The 21,454-nt window shown below is 41.2% G+C and overlaps 1 protein-coding gene across 1 annotated transcript; it reads right to left on the reverse strand.

The window, feature by feature from the left end:
* Window positions 1–7,031: 7,031 nt before the first annotated feature.
* si:ch211-183d21.3 (serine/threonine-protein kinase SBK1) lies at window positions 7,032–20,288 on the reverse strand. Its single transcript, XM_034119064.1, has 4 exons — window positions 19,788–20,288; window positions 12,277–12,518; window positions 10,183–10,385; window positions 7,032–9,691 (listed from the first exon to the last, which is right to left on the reverse strand). The coding sequence occupies exons 1-4, from the start codon at window positions 19,823–19,825 to the stop codon at window positions 8,867–8,869; spliced, it is 1,308 nt and encodes a 435-aa protein (XP_033974955.1). The 5' UTR covers window positions 19,826–20,288; the 3' UTR covers window positions 7,032–8,866.
* Between the last annotated feature and the right edge of the window lie 1,166 nt (window positions 20,289–21,454).

Raw genomic sequence — 21,454 nt, forward strand, 5'->3', positions numbered from 1 at the left:
TCCAAGATTGGGGTGCCTTCTCACTTGTAAAAACCTATTTAAGTTAAGGAGGTGAAATTAAAAACGCGTACCATATGATAAAGAAAACAATATCCCCAAGACATTCAAAAGAAAAGAAAAGACTGAAATGTTTTTGGAAAACGTTTTTGTTCTCTTGCTACATTGAGATGAGAAGATCCCTTTGTAAAACTTGAAAAAATAAAGTTACAGCCAGCAGTTGGTTAGCTTAGCTAAGCTAAAAGAATAGAGCCAAAGTAGCTGTTTTCCTTAGTCTTTGTGCTACGCTAAGCTAAGCTAACATGCAGCTAGCTGTAGGATTCTGGACAGATATGAGAGAGTGATATCAATTTTTTCTTCCAACTCACGTCAGAAAAAAATATATAATTTTCACATTAATGCTATTAGAGACAACTCCTTGGCTTACTGTAGCTAAGCAAGTGTTAGCTAACTCTAGATATCTGCTGACCTGAATCAGTTTTCTAACATTATTTCTATGTGCGGTCATGCTTAATTACATTCTTTTGTTTACCATGATATCTTAATTTTCACTTTTCTCCATGTTGAATGTGAATAAACAACCGCAACCCTTAAGAGGCAGTGAGAAGTTTTGATATCAGTCTCCTAGAATCAAACCACCGATTTTCTGTGAAGTCACAAATTGGACAAACATTTAGCCTAGTAGAAAATCCATCCAAGAGGCAGGTTTATTATTTTTACTATTATGCCTCAGTAGACCATAATAAAACGCAGCCAGAGGCAGCATATCCTATTTGCTTTTTCTCAAGTGGAACATTTATTGGTACTTCTCTGTCTCTCTTGAGACCTTAAATGAACCATGCATAAATACATGTATTATCTGAGGACTAAGAATCATCATGTAATAGGTCCTACTCTTTTTGCATTTACTTGAATGGATCCAGTTCCCAAATACAGTTAATACCTATCATCAGATTTACAGACAAGGATTATGGTAATTATTAAGATTTCGCAAAGCTTTATACATATCTTTTTGATGCTGTGAGGTAACACTCAATTTGACTTATTTGAAGTTGTTTTGACTGTAAATTCTAGCATCTCCTGGAATCAACAACTGAGACAAAAATACCTCAGATACTTCAATACAAAAAACAACTTTCCCTCCTATAATTGACTTCTTTTGTCAAATGTTTTCTTCCAAGTCTAAAAGCCTCATCTTACTTGTTGTTGTTTTTTTCACATTTGTTTCAACTGTGCATTTAAAGATTTTCAGGTGTACAGAGTGAAGAATGTATTAAGCTTAAAACCAATGGTGGTACCAAAGCCATGGATTTGTGGGCTTAAGTTAAAGAGCTGAAAGTATTGAAGCATGGCAGATGACAGATGTTGTTGGGTAGCGGACGATAAACATTAAGGCTTTCAAAGTGCAGGGATTATATCTGCCCCGAGTGGTATTGGTATAAATTAGGATGCTTTCAAGTGTCATGATTGACATATTTCAAAAGCGACTCCTGAATTAAAGCTGTGAAATTAAGTTTGTTTCAATCTGAGCATATAACATATTTCAAGGCCCCTTTATTAACACTGCAGGATACTTCCATATTGAATTGAAAATCCATCTATTAAACCCGCACAATCTGCAATCTGTCCATTCATATCTTGAATGTTTAATTTTAAGCATTACACTGATTGGTACATTTTTTGGCTATAGTATTCGATCACATTTAGATTTTTCATCATATATTTCGGCCTGATTGTGTCGCTAGAGGACGGAGGAGTTCACACAAACACAATGATTCCTACTCAAAGGGTCATTAAATCCATTATGTAGCATACACTGGAAATCATAGCAGATGTGTCAATCTTCTCAGTAGTAGGTTGATTGAAAAATAAATGTAATTCACCATGTCTGGAGGCTTTGATTTTGGTTGCATTTTGGAGGAAACAGCACATAATCTGCACAAATACTGAATTGTGTTGCCTGTTGATAACACCTGTTTGATAGGCTGATACTTTCACAGTCTGTTACCTCTCCTTACCTGCTGCACTTTAGTACTTTTCCAAAACCCCCACCTCCACCTCATCTGTGCTCCCAGCTGCATCTCATCTGCAATCAAGCCTATTTAAGCCTCTCATGCTCTCACACTCACTGCCACATTGTTCTTCACCCTTTCATGCAAGACTCTCCAGCATTTTGTTCATGGGCTGATTTCCCGTTGCCTACCTCTGACCTGCTTTTCTCGTCTGATTCCCCATAAACCCACCAGCCTTCTGTCTCTGACTTAGTTTTTGCATTTAACCTGGTTTCCTGATTCCTCTACCTGGCTTCGAACAACCCTTTGCCTGCTCCTTACTGGCCTGTCAGCTTGGACTTCTTATATATCTCTGCCCTGCTCTGTACCAGCTGAGTTTTAAAAATAAACATTATTACAAGCTGTTCCTGGTTTCCTGTGTGCTGCATTTGGGTTCAAACACTCCCTGTTACAGATACACTTCATAATGGCTGGTTTCATAATCTACTGGATGCTTGCCAGCTTAAGCACGTTTTGTCCTGAGGAAGAGATTTGCTAATATGCAGCAAAAACAGCTTAATGATCCCTCCGTGCTGGAGAGAGAACACCCACTCTTAACATAAAGGACAAAATGTTTCAGTATCATTCACCGCATCAACAAAAATACCCAATGAAATACTCAGTAAGTGCTCATACAGTGGCTCCACAGAGAGGAATATATTGGTGGTTTCTAAAACCAACTCTTCTAAACTGGGACCGTCTCAGTTGCTATAGCAATGGTGGCAGATGACCACACACTGTCTGAGAGTTTATGTCTAGCACTAACAACATTTAGACGCATAGGCATCACACAGAGGTTTCTAAAGGGATACAGGTTTGCAGCTGCATAAAAACTGAGAGAATTCAGTATAAACAAGATAATTTTGAATGACTCCACTGTTCTGAGTGTTTGATGTCCTTGTGTGACGTCTCCTCTAACACATTCGTCCCACTTGACACATTTCTTCCTCTGCTATTCTCCCGCTCTCTTTTTTCCTTCTCATTCCCAGCGTTCCCGCTGTGATCTGACTCTATTTAGCATGATGCCTGAGTGTAGATCTGAGGAAGCGGGGAACTTCCCTTCTCAGTCAATCCCTGCTGAGATCACTATGCACGTTTCCAACATCTTTAAACATTTTCAGCTGCATTTCCAGTGTCATGCTTGCAGCTGTTTTTCCAAAATACATCAGGGACAGAGGAATAGTTCATGCTGCATACGAGGGTTTCGGAGTGATTCATCTGTAGGTGCAGAGGCAGGAAGCTGAAGTGACGCAGCAGGTTTAATACTGTACAGTATGCTCCCTGTGGTGTTTCAATGAGCTAAAATTACATTACTCTGCAGTCTGAGAAGAAGAAAACTTTAAAAATATCTCTGTTCTTTGTTTACTATGCATTCAACCTCTAGAAGAATGCCTTGCCTGCACTTGTTTGCCCACTTACAGCTGAATTTCCTTTGAAGCAAGCCACATCAGGTGGTTTATGTAAAGCATACACAGCAGCTGCATCTTTTTATTGTTCACCATTAAGACAGAACTGTTCAGTAATTACATGTCTGTGACATCTGTTTACACAAAGTCTGTGTATATGTGAAAGATATACAGTATTTGAAGTGTTACCAGGCAGGATTTGGAGGTTGTTAGCTACAAGATGTTTGAGCTGACAGTCTCCGTCCAAAGTTACAAAGACATTTGAGAATTACCTTGTTTCATTTATATATATATATATTCATTTATATATATATATATATATATATGTATGTCAAAATGTTAAGCAAATCAGCTCCATATGCTGCTAGACCATCTAAATGATTTATTTCCCGCCCTTTGATTCAGGTACACCGGCGAAGCAGCAAGGATGTGTCAGATTCCTCTTTCTGACAAACATTTCATGCTGAGATTTCATCAAGATGAGAGAATGAGTGAGAGTTGGTTTTGGGAGGCTGGCACTTCTTTGGAAACGTTGTCATATTTGTCAGCGCTGTACATCACAGAGATAATGGTGACATGAGTCAGGACAGTGAATGGTTTCTCCGTCAGTCACACAGTCGCCTCATGTTACCAACATCAGCCCTTGCTGAGAGAGCATGACTGAAGAGCATTTAACACTTGGTCTCACGGAGACAGCTGCATCCAGAGGGATCACTTTCCTAACCGTCCACGCTCCTGGACCACCTACTGAAGGCTTTACATCCAGACTCCTCCAGTCCTGGGAATCAATTTGGTTTAGTTGATGGTCTTTTGAAACCTGCAGCTAAGAAAAAATCCAGTATTGCTGACACTTCAAAGGGTCTTTTCAACGGAAATTGGCAGGGGGAAACACATGTTCCTATTAAACCTATTGGTATTTAGCCATGGCACAAAGCTACATAATTATGAATTATCCTGAGAAATCTGATATTGTTTTCGGTATGATGAATCTTTATTGTTAAATTAAGTTGGAAATTGTCCTTGCATCACAGCAGATTTATTTGCAACATCAACAATGACTCATATTTAACCAAGAAACAAGAGAACAGACATTTAACATAACATTATAATCAATGAAGACAATTAGTTCAAGACCCTTTTAACATACATTGGATCTGGGATTGAACCCTCTATTTCATTTTAACTTAACTAGACTGGTGGACAAAAGAGTGCTTTATTCTAACCTTATTCAAACATGTGACTTTGTATCTCATATTTGATGGTTAAAAGTCATATTCGCTGTTGAGGACATGGTTGAAGTCAGAGAAAATGTTGATGTCTAGCCTTTCATTTGTTAAAATGGAAAGATTTTGTAGGGTTAGGGTTAGGGTTAGGGTTGAACGAAATTTCCCTTTTTCATGCTTTGTAAACAGAGAAAAGTAGTTTTTTGACATAAGGGATAGATGGGGGCAATGTGTCTTTTGTGATTTAAGTGACCTTACCTTTTAAACCCAAGTGTAGCCTCTTTTAATTCCCTCCACTTGTTGGCTTAGCCTTAGTTTAGCCTCTTCTATCTTCATGGATCCAACACAATTAGGACTCTTACACTGACACTAGGCTGCTGTAGCCTTTAAGGCCAGGGACAAGCTTCCACTCACTACACAAGCCCTGTGTGTCATGGCTGACCTTTCCGTCCTCTTGCATTGTCCGAGCTGATTAGCTTTTCTCCATGGCAGATACACCACAGCCTACTGCCACTGTATTAACTCTGTCTGATAACAACTTGAGCAAACTCCGACACAACAGCTGAGTATGAAGGGGCGTCGGGCTGATAACTGTTCTCGTCTATAGTGCCATATTCGGGCTGTCCTTGAACTCATTGGAGGGCAGCAGATAACTCACATCTACAGATGTGTTAATTGGGGTTTCAGAAAGAAGTCAGCATATTAAAATAGTCTGGAGGCTCGCTGGCAAACCAGACCAAAGCCTTGGGAAATAACATGTGATTTAAGCTGACCTTCATCTAATGTACAGTCTGGGGACCGTACAAAGTAGAGCTGAATTAGCCTTGCATACACAGGCAGAAATAAATACCACCACAGTAGTTATAAACACACAGAGAAATATCCCGGAGCCATGAGATGTGGTGCATCAATTTATTTATTTAACATATATGAACATTGTGTTTATTTTTTTTGTTAAAGACACAGTACATTCAGTATTTACATGAGATTCTACAACAACACTTGCTGGCAGAAAACAGCTTGATCATAGGATCAGGATAAACCAGGTAAAAGGAGGCTACTCTCTAAAGCTTCAGTATAATAATGAAATAATTTGACACCCCATTATTAAACTTGACAATCCTGTCATAACAGTCCATGAGAAACAGTCTTGCACATTGCAACAACTGATAGTAGTCTAATAATCCTAATAGTATGATGTTTAACAAAGCCACAGCTGCTCACATCAAATCACTGTGACACGGGCTAAATGTAATGATAAGTCAAGTAATGTGACGAAGCGTTGTATTATGATAAGTCATGTTATGTTGAGTCATATAATGTGTTGTCCTGTCATGATGCTTTGTGATATGATTCCTTATGGTCAAATATGCCTTAAGATGAGTCATGCTATAATACTTAATGTTACAATATGCCAAGGTATGATGCATTATGTTATGATACGTCATGTTATGATGCGTCAAGTCATAATGTGTCATGTTATGAAGCTTCATGTTAGGATTTGTCATGTTATGATGCAACATGTTATATTACGTCAAGTCATGATGCGTCAAGTCATGGTGCATCATGTTATAATGCTTCATGTTATCACTCATGTTATGGTATGCAATGTTGCACTCAGTATTGTTAAGTTGCATTATGTTGAATTGCATTACTTTGATATGATCTTTTTACCGTCCATCTAGTCTCTGTCTTTTTCTACTATGTAGATTCTACATCACACTGACAGAATGGCGAGGTGTAAAGCAGGGCTAATTCACATTTCTCCACAATGGACTGATGGATTACCTTTTGACAGATCCCATGGGGCCTCTCTGCACACAATACATCCCTTTGACTAGTCTTCAGCCTCAATCAGGTCTCCTTTGCAGAATCAAGAGTAAGTATGGAAAGAGACAAGGGACTGATGGGGACTATCAAAAGCTTTGATTTAGCCTGATGAGGCTTGATAAAGACTGTGATGATAAAACGCAGGATAATGTAGTCTGCAGAAATGTGTCATCCAGTATAATAAGCTAAGCAGCTGTCATGAGGAGCGGTGGGTGACTTGGAGGCAGGTTGGCGACCAGTTGTTTCATTTGGGCTAAGTTAAACTTGGTTTTCAAGAAGAGGAGAGAAGGGGAACCAGAGGAGAACCAGCACTGTCACTATAGCGACAGAGCTGATCATGGAAGGAGTGTAAAATGAAGACCAGCACACACAAATACGTACACACACACACACACACACACACACACACACACACACACACACACACACACACACACACACACACACACACACACACACACACACACACACACACACACACACACACACACACACACACACACACACACACACACACACACACACACACACACACACACACACACACACTAGTAAACTATAACTAATTCCAAGCAAAACAGATAATGGTACGCGTTGAAGCATTCACATTAATCTTACGCTGCTTTTTAAAAGCTTTTATCATTATCAGGATCTTCTCTTTGGAAGCTGAAGCTGGTCAGGCTTAATCATCAGCTCCCAGAAAAATTCATACGTGACACAGAGGTCATCCATCCAGACAATAAACACCTGGGCTCTGCTATTCGCGTGATACTTTTGGATGAATTCCCAGAGAGAGGCAGGAGAATAAGAAATAATGCCAACATAACAGGTGCAACAACATATTCTGCGCAGTTAGGATTGTGTGATAATGTCGCATCTTGATAATCAAATATTGGAACACCTTTTGTAGTGTTGGGAAATTAATTTGCCACTTCTCAAAGCAGCCTTTCTGTATCTTTAACCGATTGAATGAAGAAGAACAAGCTTTTCATTGACAAGCGTGGAGCATGATGATTTTACACAGGAAATGAATGTTGCTCATGATGATAGGAACATTTGTGGTGTCTATTCACCAATTTGTGTGGCAGACCTCTAAAAGAAAACATGTTTTTTTCAGATAAAACAAACACAAAAACTATAAAAGAGCAGCTGCTGCTACCATGTTCAACATTGTGATAGGCTCTTGATCATATTTCTATATATTTAATTTGTTGTCATATACTGTACATTCTGTCTTATTTTGTTGCTACATACAGTGCATTGCCCCAACATTAAAAGTAAAACCCTAAAACATCTTAATCTGTCATAGAAAATTAGTAGTGCTACATAGTTGAACTACCTGATAACACGGTGTACTCCTAGAAATATCAAAAATATTTACAATACATAGTGGTAGTTTTCACTAAGAATTCTCCCTCTTTACAAAATTCTTGTGCTTGAGCATTTGAAACACACACACATACACACCCAAATAAACACAGCAGGTATAAAAGAAATAATAAAAACACATTTCTTCTCCCCGTCTTTGTTCACCTCCTTTTCACTCAGAAAATGCTCGGTCCCTGTAGCCTATTATTTTTACATTGAATTGAATCTCACTGGGAGCAGTTCAGAAGTGGCAAAGATGTGTTTTTCAGCCAGTCAATCTATTTCCATCAATAATAAAACAGAAAGTGACCCACTGAGGTGTCCTGAGGTGATGCCTATCTCTAGTCTAGACACGGATATAAAAAAAACATCTCATACAAACTGCTACATTTAGGTTTTTTTCTATTTTTTAACACTTTTACGTTGAAAAAAGACACATTTTATGCATTGGGAATTGGAAGAAAATCTGAGAAATGGCAGTCGAATGAAGTTGCGTAGATTGCCCTCAGATCACCGGCCTCTAACATAACGTCATCAACAGATCATGTTGGCCTCCCTGGAGCTTGTACCTCGAGATAAATAAAGACCAGAAAAGAGACATGGAGGGATGAGTGAGAAAGAAAGTATCTACTCATAGAATCATTAGCACCACCACAGTGTATGGACAGAAAACACAAAAGTCTGGATGGCAGATTGAGCTGCTGAGAGGAGCAACACCGGCGGACTCTTAAACCGCTTCTCAGCTCGGGAAGAAGAGTCTTTGGTCACAAATCAAACCTAAACGGCATGTGCCAGGGATAAGCTGTCCAAGTGTGTACCGCTGATTGATGATGTCCATTTCCACAGGCGGGGATGTGATCCTGAGCTTCTCTTTCATGGTTAAAGTACCTCTCCTTTTTCACTGAAGTCTCAGTGGCTGTCATTAACACCTCTTCACAGCTTGTTATTACTGTGAGGAGCCAGCGAGTGTCCACTGCTAACATTTGTGTGGTCACACACAGATTTCGATGGCAGTTGCCATCACCATCTGGCTTTTGTTCTTGTCTCGGCCTGGCGACTGGTGTCCAGACTCCTCTCTGGGAGACAGCGGATCAGACAAGACGCTGCGTTTGAGCGGCGCCGGGCGGAGGCAGGTTGTTCCAGGGGGGGTGGAGGGCTCAGGGTGTCTGTGGGAGGACCGTGATGAGGTGTTAGACGAGGACGGAGTGCAACTGCCAGTGCAAACTCCTGAGCTTGACCTCTCGCCTCTCTTGGCTCGGCAGGATGCTCTTCTTCTGAGCTCGCTCACCAGCTCGTACTTGACAAAGCAGAAGACGTCCTTGACTCCACAGCGTTTTTCTGGCTCAGCAGCGAGCAGGCGCTGAAACATGCGCAAGGCATCATCCGTGAAGCGGCGCCACTGAGACGGGTACGTCCCCACAGGACACCCTGCTTTCTGCCAGCGCCGGAACTCCTCATAGAAAGCGTCAGCCGGCAGCGCGGCCTCCCAGGGGAAGTTGCCTGTCAGCATACAGAAGACGAGCACACCGAACGCCCACACATCCAGACTGGTGGTGACAAGGAAACCCTCAACACGGCTAGCGCGGCACACCTCTGGCGCCGTGTAGGGGATGGTGCCACTCACTCTTTTCACACGGCTCCCCACGCGCCGGGTCATGCCGAAGTCAGCCAGCTTGATGCGACGGCACTCACGGTCAAATAGGAGCACATTCTCAGGTTTCACATCTCTATGCACCAGGTTTTTACTGTGCATAAAGTCAAGGGCCAAGCCCAGCTGTTGCATGCAGCGCTTGACCATCTCTTCCGGCAGACCAGCCTGAGAGAAGAAGAGAGTGGAGGGAAGAAGAAAGTGTTGGAGAAAGGAAGGCAGAAAAACATAGATTTAGATTAATGCAGTCCAATAGATAATATATATAGCTGTGTAGGAGGTAAGATACGGGAGGCAATATCAGTCAAAAGTTTCATGGTGAGTAGGTTAGAGTTCAAAAGAGTAGGTGATGGTTATATTGAGTTGAAGAATAAAAGATCGTGGTAAAAAGTGAAAAGCTCAAAAAAGGGAAACTCAAACACAAGTTTTGAACCATTTTTAATGAGTCTTTATAAGAACCTTGAAGTCCTCCAAGCACATGAACTGAAATAGCACTAAAGCAAAGAGAGACCACTGCGCAGTGAGGAAACCGGGACAAAGACAAGGCTCCAATCCCAGGAGAGCTTGTTAAAACTGCTGTGTGTGAACAAGGCGGGTGATTGGAGCAGCTCTGGCTGAGTGAGGATGGTGATTGGTGGAAGAAAGGATGATAGCTTTACCTGTGGGGGGATGATGTCGAAAAGGTCCCCAGCGGGCGCATATTCTTGTCCAAACACATAGCTGTCCTCCGTCTCGAAGAGCACGTCCAGGATTTTGATAATGAAAGGGCTGCAGCTTAGAGAGCCCGTTAGACTGTACTCCCGCAGGAAACTCTTGAGCTTCGTCTTGTTCTTGGTAACAAACTTCAGCGCTATCTTGGTCCCTATAAAAAAAATATAAACATATAACTGGTCACATTTAAGCTCTGGTGTACTAAAGTCCAATGTAAATGCTAGCAGAGTGCTATTAAATTATGCATATTGACCAGTGAAAACTGTTAGACATGGAGGGCATGACGCAGATATTTAATGGCGTAAAGAGTAGCCAATAGCGCTAAATGTCCATTACAACCCCTCCCGGCAAGTTTCAGATGTAGGGCACATCAAGTCATAAAACTCGTAAATAACTTAGCATTTCATTACTTCCGGTTCCCTTGTGTCAAAGTCAGTGTTTTTTTGAACATGTGGTTAGAAGCCTGAAATAAGGTCTGTGGTTAAACCAGCCTAAGGGATTTTAACGTTTTGTTATATATATTTATATCAGTAAATACCCCACTCGTGCATGTCTGAAGCTTCTATGTGTCATAAAAATGGCGGTTGCTAACAAGTGACTAGAAGACACTACACAACGTCATCTTGCCGATACGAGACCGCCTTTAGCTTAGTGGTGGTGATGCCATGTGACCATAAAGTAGTGTTTATTACGTGGAGATTATCTTGCTGAACTAAACATGTTAAGTATCATGAATGTGTGTGTGACCCCTTTGCAATGCTAACTTCTGGGTCGGCCTACAAACATCATCATTGCACCACTCTATTCATCTACTGCTCAAAAAGGAAGACAGCCTCTGTCTCTCTCTACCTACGCCAATGGATTTAACTGACTAATCAGACAGGGATGAAATAAAGAAAGGCGACAACCATGAATAAGTCGATTTTGAACTAGGCCATACATGTGCTGCTGGTAGAAGCGAGACACACCAACAATTTTCTATCGTTTTCCACCAAATCACAAACTAAAATACAATCAAGAACTCCTTCTAAATGGGCCTGGTGGTATAGGGCATGTCCCTGTCCAAAGCATCGTAAGGGAATTTGGAAGTGTTACCTGACACTGTCTGGGAGTGGAGAGATTTCCAATCACCCAACCCTGTCTTTGCAGCAGTTGCTACAGCACATTCATTCATATAAACAAGTACAGTGAATGAATCTTATTCCCATTACACACATACAACCAGCTGTTCCTGATCACAGCTGCAGAAAAACAGAAGCTTTTGAGAGCGCTCAAAATATCTACTGCCCCCTCAGCCCCTTTTCACTACTTTAAAGTGCTGAGCCTCACCGCTTTCAGACTGAGCCAGCTCTCTAACCTTGATTTTCTTACAACCAAGGATTAAACATTAGACCTAAAAGAAAATCATTTACAAAACCTTTTTACTGCCGCGACTTGATCTGCCTTAGCCAGTTATCTTCATACAGGCACAATGTGGAGATCTTAACACTGCTTTCCAAAATGACATTTTGTTTTTGTATATTAAGAACAGTGGTGTAAAGTAACAAAGTACTGTACTTAATTAAAATGTTGAGACACTTGTACTTACATTTTTCGCTACTTTGTACTTCTACCCCACTATTCAGAGGCAAAACGTGTACTTTTACTCCACTACATTTATTTAATACCTTTAGTTACTTTTGATGATTTAAATTAGATTTTAGATTTTAGTTACACCTGGAGTAAACTCACAAGCTACCCTGCAGTATACAAAGTAAATAAACATGCTCGACCTTTACCAGCTTTGATAAACACATTAATGCATAGATAATTATAAATAAACATATAATACATATTATTCTGAAATGGGCTAATTTGCATAATGAGTACTTTTGGCACTTAACGTATATTTTGTTTCCTGTCTGACTTGAGTAACATTTTGAATGCAGGACTTTTACCTGTAACAGAGTATTCCTACACTCTGGTACTTCTACTTTTACTCTGAGTCCCGTTTCCACCACTGATTAAGACCCTATAATAAAGCAGGGAAACAGATAACTCACCCTGTGTCCGGTGTGCCACCAGGTCCACCTTTCCGTACGTCCCCTTCCCCAGTTCGCGGATGTGCTCATACTGTTTGGCTACATCTGCTGCCGACAGAGAGGTGATGGCCAGGGCCTGCATGTCCTCCACTGGCACCCCCCCGCAGTAGCCCATCTTGGAAGTAGGTGAGCCCCCACCGCTGCCCACCCGTCCCGGCCCAGATGGAGAAAGAGACAGGCACGCCTTGACGCTGTGGGGCAGACTAAATGAAGAGGAAAAAACATGGCTCAGAGTCAGATTCTCTTCTGCTATGATGATGGCAGGCGATGTAAATGTTATGCAGGATTGTCGGCATGCATCCATGTGTCTGCACGTTGTATCCCAAAGAGTGGTTAAATCAGGGAGGCTTTAACAGAGCTTAATTTCCATACAATCAATTCAAAGATGGCATCAACAGGGGAACTGCTTTCAGTAAATGCATTGGACTCCCTGCTGTCCCTCCAGATTACTCTGGCCAGCTTTCAGATATAGCCGGTCTCAGACAGCACTTACTGGCAGACAGCTATGGGAAAATCAATATGGCCAGGTAGAGGGACTAACAAATGGAAAAAGATGGAAAGAGCTGACAGTTTCAAAGTAAACATGCACTGGTAAGGCGTGCCCCAGATCATCATATTCATACGTTTACAATTTCCAACAGCAGAAACAATCACTGGTGCTTTCAGAAAATAGGTTGAGGTTTAGCCTTGAAAACACATTTGGTTTGCACAGTAGGTGTTTAGGTGGAAATGCTGAAGAGGGGAACAAAAGAAAAAACACTGCAAAAGTAAAGTTATCGCTGATCTTTCAAAAGTGCCAAGTTTCAAATAGGTCAAACTGATCCTAGGAGGGGGGGAAATACAGCTGCTTTAATTGCAAGCTCAGATGGAGTCAGACTGGCACCAAATTAACCAACTGACAACAAATTAAAAATCAGAGATCAGTGACTGTGCAGGTAAGCTTCATTTGCGGTGATTGAGCAAATGAAAAAAAGATATTAAACAAACGAAATGGACCATTTTGAGGAAATGAAGTGCATCACACTAATGATCTTACCCATTGTCTCTCGTCAATCCCCACACACACACAATCAAATGCAATCATCCAATCATGCAAAGCACGCACACCCATACGCACACTAATAGGCATCAAATCAGCACAAACAATTTCACTGATGGCCTTTTTCATCCATCATTCAAAGGAAAATGCTTTGTTCTTATCTCCCTGTAGCCCGTTTCTCAGCATCACTGCTTCAGACAAGAGCAACACAAACATGTTGACTGGCAGGAGCGTTTTTTGGTAGAAAAAGGCTGAATTAATGTACGGTAACTAATGTGTGGAATAGATCATAAAACATGGTTATTTTCTGAACTTGTCGAGTTCCTCAGCTATACTGTTGGACGAGGGTGATAGATAGAGCTATAGACGGAGAAAACGAAAATAGGATGCAACCATTTTTAGCCCTCTGTTCTTGGCTCATCACTACTTTATCCACTGGAAATAGGAAGTGCATGTTTCTCGAGATAACTTGATGTTATCACGGCCAGGGAGATGCTTATGTAAAGGACTATGAATATTGTAGCCTACTCAATCTCAGCGTGCCCACTGTGTAGCCTCCAGCGAGTCAACACACAATTGGATCATTATCAGGATGAGTTTGTGGTCAATGTTTGGAGATTAAACATTTAAACAGGACAGAGGGACGGACTGGAAGCACATTTCCTGGAAGCACGTTTCCTATGCCTATAACTGAAACGTTGACTTTAAATAAATGTTTTATGTCAACAGATTTCACATAACTGTATTAGGTTATTTAAAAAGCAATAATATTAAGTTTAAATACAAAACAATTAGGTTCAACTTAATATTATTGCTTTCAACTAACCTAATACAGTTATGTGAAATGTGTTGCCAAAATACATTTAATTAAAATCAACGTTTCAGTTTGAAACTTCAAGAGTGACTGGAGTGCTGGATCTTAATCACATTACTGCAGCTCCCACAAAGACAAAAGCAACCCCCCCCTACACACACACACACACACACACACACACACACACACACACACACACACACACACACACACACACACACACACCCCCCCACACACACACACACACACACACACACACACACACACACACACACACACACACACACACACACACACACACACACACACACACACACACACACACACACACACACAGCGCAGGATGCCTTGCAATCACTTCCTCTGCAGAACTGGATTAAGAGTCTTGAAATGTGATGAGTGGTCGGTTGTGATGATGACGCTGTGAATGGGAACCAGAAACTGCAGCGTAGTGCCCCTGAGGTGCGGGGATGAAGTTATGTGGTCTCTTTAAGTGTTTGTGAGGGGGGGGGGGGACTGGTGTATCTGTCGCACAGTGACACTCTATCAAAGGCCCTTTGTGTTCCCACCTCTGAGAGGGAGCAGCTGTGAGCCTCAGCACGACTCAGCATTCGTGCTCGACCACACATGCCCCACTGATCTCCCACGCTGCCCTCTGCTCCTCCACTGTCCTCTAAGGCAGCCAAAGACAAGGTAACAGCAACACGCTTCAAATGCAGATAAAGACTTGGCTTAAAAGAAAGAAACTGCTTTGGCTTTGAGCCAGTCCCACTCATTGTAGAAGATCTGTGAACATTTTCCAAACAGATCCCTGGGCTTCTCACTTATTCCTCTTTAACTGTTTTTGGTCAGACCTTGTAACTTCAATATTTGGGTGTTTTGTGTTTTAATTGTGATCAAAAAAGCTCTGATATTTTAGTGTCAGAAAACCAAATTCAATAAACAGACCGTGACAAATAAATGAGTCCACCTTTTTAGTCCAGAGGCTGAAATAACTCAACAACTCTAAGATGGAAACTTTTGGCTATTAGAAACCATTAAAATATTTGTGACGAGATAATTTCCGTTAATAGACTTACTTTGGTGATTCCAGACTTTTCTTCGTGCACAAAAGGTAAAAACAACTACTGGGTGGATTGGCATAAAATATGGTGCACACATCCATGTTTTCAGTATAAAGTGAGACTTTCAATTTGTCCAATATTTAGGTTTCTGACTTAAAATAGTGTAATTCCCATCAGCTTCAGTTGATTTGTGCTAACATGCCAAACTAAGATGGGAGTCTTGGAAAAGTGATAACTGCTAAACATCAGCGTGTTAGCTTTGTCATTACAGTATGTGCATGTACAGTAAACGTACTAGCATTTAGCATGAATCACAGCTTTGTCTAAGTGCAGCCTCACAAAGCTGTAGCATGCTATAGAGCAGATGCTTGGCATGGTTGCATATTTAATGCATTCAATGTTGTCTTCAATGACAGGGCTATTTGTTCTCCAGAGAATAACTGTCTCTACATTAAAAATGCATTAACATGGGAAGCTGAGATTGCAAATGGACAAATATCTGAAGTATTGTCACGTGAGTCTTGACAATAAGTGTGTATTCAGGCAGTTTTTCCCAGGGTAAACCTTGAGTTATACAGCTGCAATGAACTGTGACATGCTGATTAACCCATTAAGACTTCACAGAGCTCTAACATGAATACAGATTATAGGAAATTAGCTAAATTATGTTGTGGAAAAATAATAACATCTGGACAATAGAGTGGATGTTCCACCTTCAACTTGAACACATATTTTACAATTTCTACACAAAGCATATCAGCCGCTTTGCCCTTTTTAGTCCAGCCTCTCCTCCCTTTCTCTTATCTGTTCCAGAAAAAGCAAATGAGGGACTAATGAAAGAAATAAATAGATTGCAGAGCTCGCCTCATGTTGCTACTTCTCCCCATTACTAATGGACTAGTTGCTTTGCTCTCGGCAGAAGAGTCATTATGTGTGAAGACTGATCTCCTGTGTCCAATTTACTGTAAGAATGCCCAGCGTGCCATGCCAAGGGGTCAACGTGAAAAAAGTGAATGAAATAGGATGTGACTGATGTGTTTTCTCTCACTGATTGAGAAAAAACAACACATGGATGTATTTTAGTTGTGGATGGGATACAGAATTGAAAAAATGACTCATATCAAACAATTTTTTTAAATTTCTTTTTTGTGTAATTGTATTTTTTTAACAGGATGAGTGAGGGTAGAATTACATTACATTCAAGATTTCATGACACCAAGAAATGAATTAACAACATTTGCCTTAAATGAGATAGTACCAATTAATACTTCATCCCTGCTTATTTTTTCAAAACAAACAAACACAGACCAAACCATATCAAACCATTTCTCATCTGAATAAAAACAAAAAAGCGCTACCTTGTGAAAGCCAGTTGCAGTCGGGACGCTCAGGTGAGACAAACTGGATGACCCTCCTCACACAGAACATCAGTTGGTCAGTTAGTAGGGTTAGCACACGGCTGAAGGAACACCCCCTGTTGTGCTGTGATAGACGAACCAGGGGCCCGGGCCACGGACACTCACTTTAACAAATCACATGCTCTCAGCTTTGCCCGGCTGCCCATATGGAGGACCCCCCGCTGGGGCTCGAGTGCTGTGTAACCCCTTCTCTGCTCTTCGCTGCTTTTCCCATCATGCCTCACTCTCTCTGGCTACTGTATGTCACACATCCAATGGATCTGCAGCCCGCTGGCAGGAGCACTGGCTGCTACCCGCCTCCTGCTGGGATGACCTCCACTTCGGGAAGGGATATCCCAAGGTTAAAGGGATCCAAACAATGACTGAGAGTGGAAATGTGCTACAGGAAGTGAAGGACACTCAGTTCTAGTACAGTGCAGTGTCCACAAAAGCCTCACAAAGAAGAAAATGGGCACACTGATAAAAAAAGAGACATCTCACCACAGAATAATAATTGTACTATATACTGCACCTCATTAGACAATGCTACATTTATTTAAGTATAGTATTAATACTGCTGCTACTTATCTACCTGAACGTGTCTTTATGTAAATTGTAATAATTTGTATTTTAAATACTAGTGCATGCCTTTTTTATAATAGTGTTTCCGTCTTTGTCCTTTTTGTGGGATGAATAAATAAATTCTGGTTCTCAATAAATCAAAATGTAATATGGGATTAAGGCTTCAGGATTACAAACTAGAGCATTAGATTTCAAATTTCATCATAAACATAGTCAACATTGCCATCACTGTAATCATGTCCTGAATAGGAATCATTCCACAGTGAAACATCACTGCAATAAAGACTAAGGGAACGTCTTGTACTGTAACCCCCTCTCTCACAATCCAGTAGCCTCAAGTTTAAAAGGGAGGCTTCGTGTGACAAGAAAGTGAGAGAAAAAGGGAGAGTGAAAGAACAGGATTGGGGAAATCCAGTGAGACTAAATTGGAGCATCCCTCCCTTTGTAGCACATGCTGAAGACCATGTCCCTTTGATGTCAAATACATGGGGAAATGTGACTCTATTATGAGCTCCGGAAGAAAAAAATGGGGTCTAAAAGGGGGCGTGGCAAAATGATGTAAGAGCCTCGCTAAGGAGGACACTGCTCATGTTTTGTTTTTTCAGACCATTTCACCCTCCACTTCAAGGCACACTAACACTTTATGGTGATTTGCATCCGGCTCATATACCATAGCCTCTAACCACAATCAATGCACTAATGGTGATTGCTGAGGCTGCAATTAACCTCTCTGTCTCTCCCTCTTTCAAATCCAGTTATGCTTTGTTTGCAAATTGCTGCAAAATATGGACTACCCAAACAATAAAACAGTGGTAAATAACCATCTTAGGGAAAATATAAAATGTAAAGTATATACAAGCATGGCTGCAAATGATGCATAACACACATTAATGCTCACACACACCCACTCACAAATGCATGTGCACATTATGTACATTGTGACTGGCAGGGGTGTCATTACGCAGCTGTTTTCTCACTAACATAATGGCAGGTTAGGAAGCAGATATTATGTGGTTCTTTATTTCCAACCAGCAGGGCACAGACTTTTGAAAATGAGAATTAAAAACAAGTCCTCTACATGTGTTTGCCTCCTTTCTGTTCTCTGAGCAGCCATGTTTTCATATAGCAGCTCAGCTATTGCCAGACTGTGATTTAGTCTGATTTCTCTTTATCAGACTGATTGTGTAAGATGCTGTTTGGACCCCATTTCCCCATCATTTTTGTGAAACCATGCATTATTTAGAGGTTAGAGTCTGTGTGAGATGCACCAATGGGTTAATCGGTGTGTGTGTGTGTGTGTGTGTGTGTGTGTGTGTGTGTGTGTGTGTGTGTGTGTGTGTGTGCGTGTGTGTGTGTGTGCGTGTGTGTGCGTGTGTGTGTGTGTGTGTGTGGTGTGTGTGTGTGTGTGTGTGTGTGTGTGTGTGTGTGTGTGTGTGTGTGTGTGTGTGTGTGTGCCAGCTGTTGGATTGGGACATTGTCTGGGATCTCCTGTTTCCATATAAATCCATAAGATCGTAGTCCTTTCATGTGTTAGCTGTGGTTAGCTATTTCTGCAGACCATGTTTGGGACATTTGTTTTGAGTGCCAGAATGTCTTTGTTTATTTCAAGATGGAGGATTTCACAAGGAAGATTTGGTGAAGATGAAGTTGAAGTCAGATCCTGAGGCATATTTGTTTTCAGAATACTGCTGTGTTATCAGTGCAGCATTTTCTACCATTTTCATGTCCATTCAGGAGGAAATGAATGCTTCGTCTGATTGCTGATGTTAGAACAGTATTTCAAACTGAAAGCATTCCGTATGTTTACAGTTTGTACATTGTTTGGAGCCATTATAAGCTACACATACCTTTTATAAAAGCAACTTTGACTCTGAATTGGATGTGATTTTGGGATAAACTTCTCCTTTAAAGCTCTCAGCCATCACTGCTGCCTCTCTCCATCAAAACAATGTTTCTGAAAAAGCCCTGTGTATTAGGCTACCTCCCTTTCATTTAGAGTCCATTACCATCCTCCAGACTTTGCTTTTACGAGGGCTGCTCTATCAAGTCATCTGCTCATTTAAATGCATTAGACAGCATTAACGATGAGAGATATCACCTGTCTGCCCCGGGCAAAGTATAAAGGGCCATTAAGTGGATTCCCACTGATGTCCTCGCATCCATCTAGCACATGACCGTATCAGAAAAGCATGGGGAAAGCAAAAAGGTGCTTGTTTTACGAGTACATGCACATTAAATCGCTTAATAAGCTCAACCATTAAAAGAGTTAATGATGATTGTAAATAAAGCTGCTGGCATTGATGCTTTATGGGCTATACACTATAAAGGTGAATGTATAAAGTATAAATATTGTCCATGAGAGTGGGTTCAGAACACAATAATCAGAATGACGTGTTAAATTGAAGCTATTTAAATAAAAAAACTACATAAAAGGCAAAGAATGTGTGCATTGAAGAGGAAAAAAAACACACAGATGTTCACCCCTGTTTTGACTCAGGTTTTTTTTTTTTTTACATATATCAGTTTCTTTCAGACTTGCATACACCTCAGGGTGCATCTAGGTGTTACACACTCACCTGCTGGCGACCTGTCTCTCTCCTCCATGGTCCTGCATCAGAGCTGCTCTGCTCCACCGGGCTCTGCAGGAAACTGACGGACGAAGCCTCTCTTTTATCGATCAGGTAGACTAAAGGTGCTTAAAAACACGCAGGTCCATTGAAAAAAACAGCTTGACTCAGATTTCTTCAGTGCCTTCTGCTGCCCGCCCAAGAAGAAGAGAGAAGATGCCCGTCCTGCTTCTGGAGATGCTCTTTTTTTTACTTTTTCTATCGGAGGCGGATTAACTCATCTGACGCTGGAGGCAGAGATGAGGAGACAGGCTGGGATCCCTCCTCTGAGCGCCCACCATCTCAACCTGCCAAGCAGCGGGAGGAGGAGGAGTGTTTATCTCTCGCTCCTCCAGTGGTCCGCATGACCCAGTTCAGCACCACACACGCGGAGGCAAACCCATTCACGCACATCCACGCATGCAACACCTCTGCGCTCTGCAGCATCAGCATGGACCAATGTTCCCACTCTCTCCAAAAACGGTGTCTCTCACTGTCTGCGGGTCAGCCTGCTGTGTCCGTCAGTCCAGCGGGACTCTGAGGTTGAGTATGGTGAGGGTGGGGTGGTGTTGGGTGTGGGGGGGGGGTCTCGGATCCTCTGCTGGTCCTACCAGTCAGCTCCCTCATTGTTCACCGTCTCCACCCTCTGGCTAACTAATACGCGCACGTGTCCTGGGTCCTAGTGCCTGCTCCCAGTGTTGTAAAGTTACTAATTTACTCAAGTACTTGTAAATAGGATTTTGAAGGTCTTTTAATTTACTGGAGTTTTTCAATTTTTGCTACTTTGTACTTGGGTTAAGGTCAGATCTTATACTGAGGTGAAAGTAGAAATACCAGAACGTAGGAATACTCTGTTACAAGTAAAAGTACAAAACGATTAGGTTCAAAATAGACTTAAAGTAGGCTACAGTAAGTAAAAGTACTCCTTATGCAGATTGGCCCATTACAGAATAATATATATTATATATTTTGATTATAATTATTGATGCATTAAAGTGTTATCAAAGCTAGCGAAAATACAGCTAATTTAAATAACTTTGTATACTACACGGTATCTTGTGAATTTACTCCAGGTGTAACTAAAGACTTATTTATGTGTTGATTATATTTCACATCATTAATCCAAATCTGCAAAGTAAGAGTAAAAGTACACGATTTACCTTTTAATTGTAGTCGGGTAAAAGCAGAGTACAGTACCTTAAAATTGTACTTTGCGACTTTTCACAACTGCTTCCACCCCACTACAAATTAGAGGTAAATTGTATACTTTTACTCCACTTCATTTATCAAACACCTATAAGTATATTTTGATTCTATAGAGTATTCCGACACTGTGGTATTTCTACTTTTCCTTCAGTACAAGATCTGAGTACTTTTCCCACCTCTGCCTTCACACAACCATCCTCAATGCCTCCATGAGTTTTTTTTCTTTACTTTTGATTCATGATTTGAAGGAGCAAGCTGCTCCACCCTTGCATAATTCAACAGCTTATGGGCTAGGCTACTTCGCACTGTGACTTTGCCAACTGTCCTTATTAGGTAAGAGCCAGGCAAGACTTTCAATTAATTCAGCGCCCTGGCAGCCACCCGTATACTGTACATGTTTAACAACAGGCCTCATGCCAGACAAAGTTTGC

The sequence above is a fragment of the Trematomus bernacchii genome, unplaced genomic scaffold (assembly GCF_902827165.1).
Source record: "Trematomus bernacchii unplaced genomic scaffold, fTreBer1.1, whole genome shotgun sequence".
In the NCBI taxonomy this organism is placed as follows: Eukaryota; Metazoa; Chordata; class Actinopteri; order Perciformes; family Nototheniidae; genus Trematomus; species Trematomus bernacchii.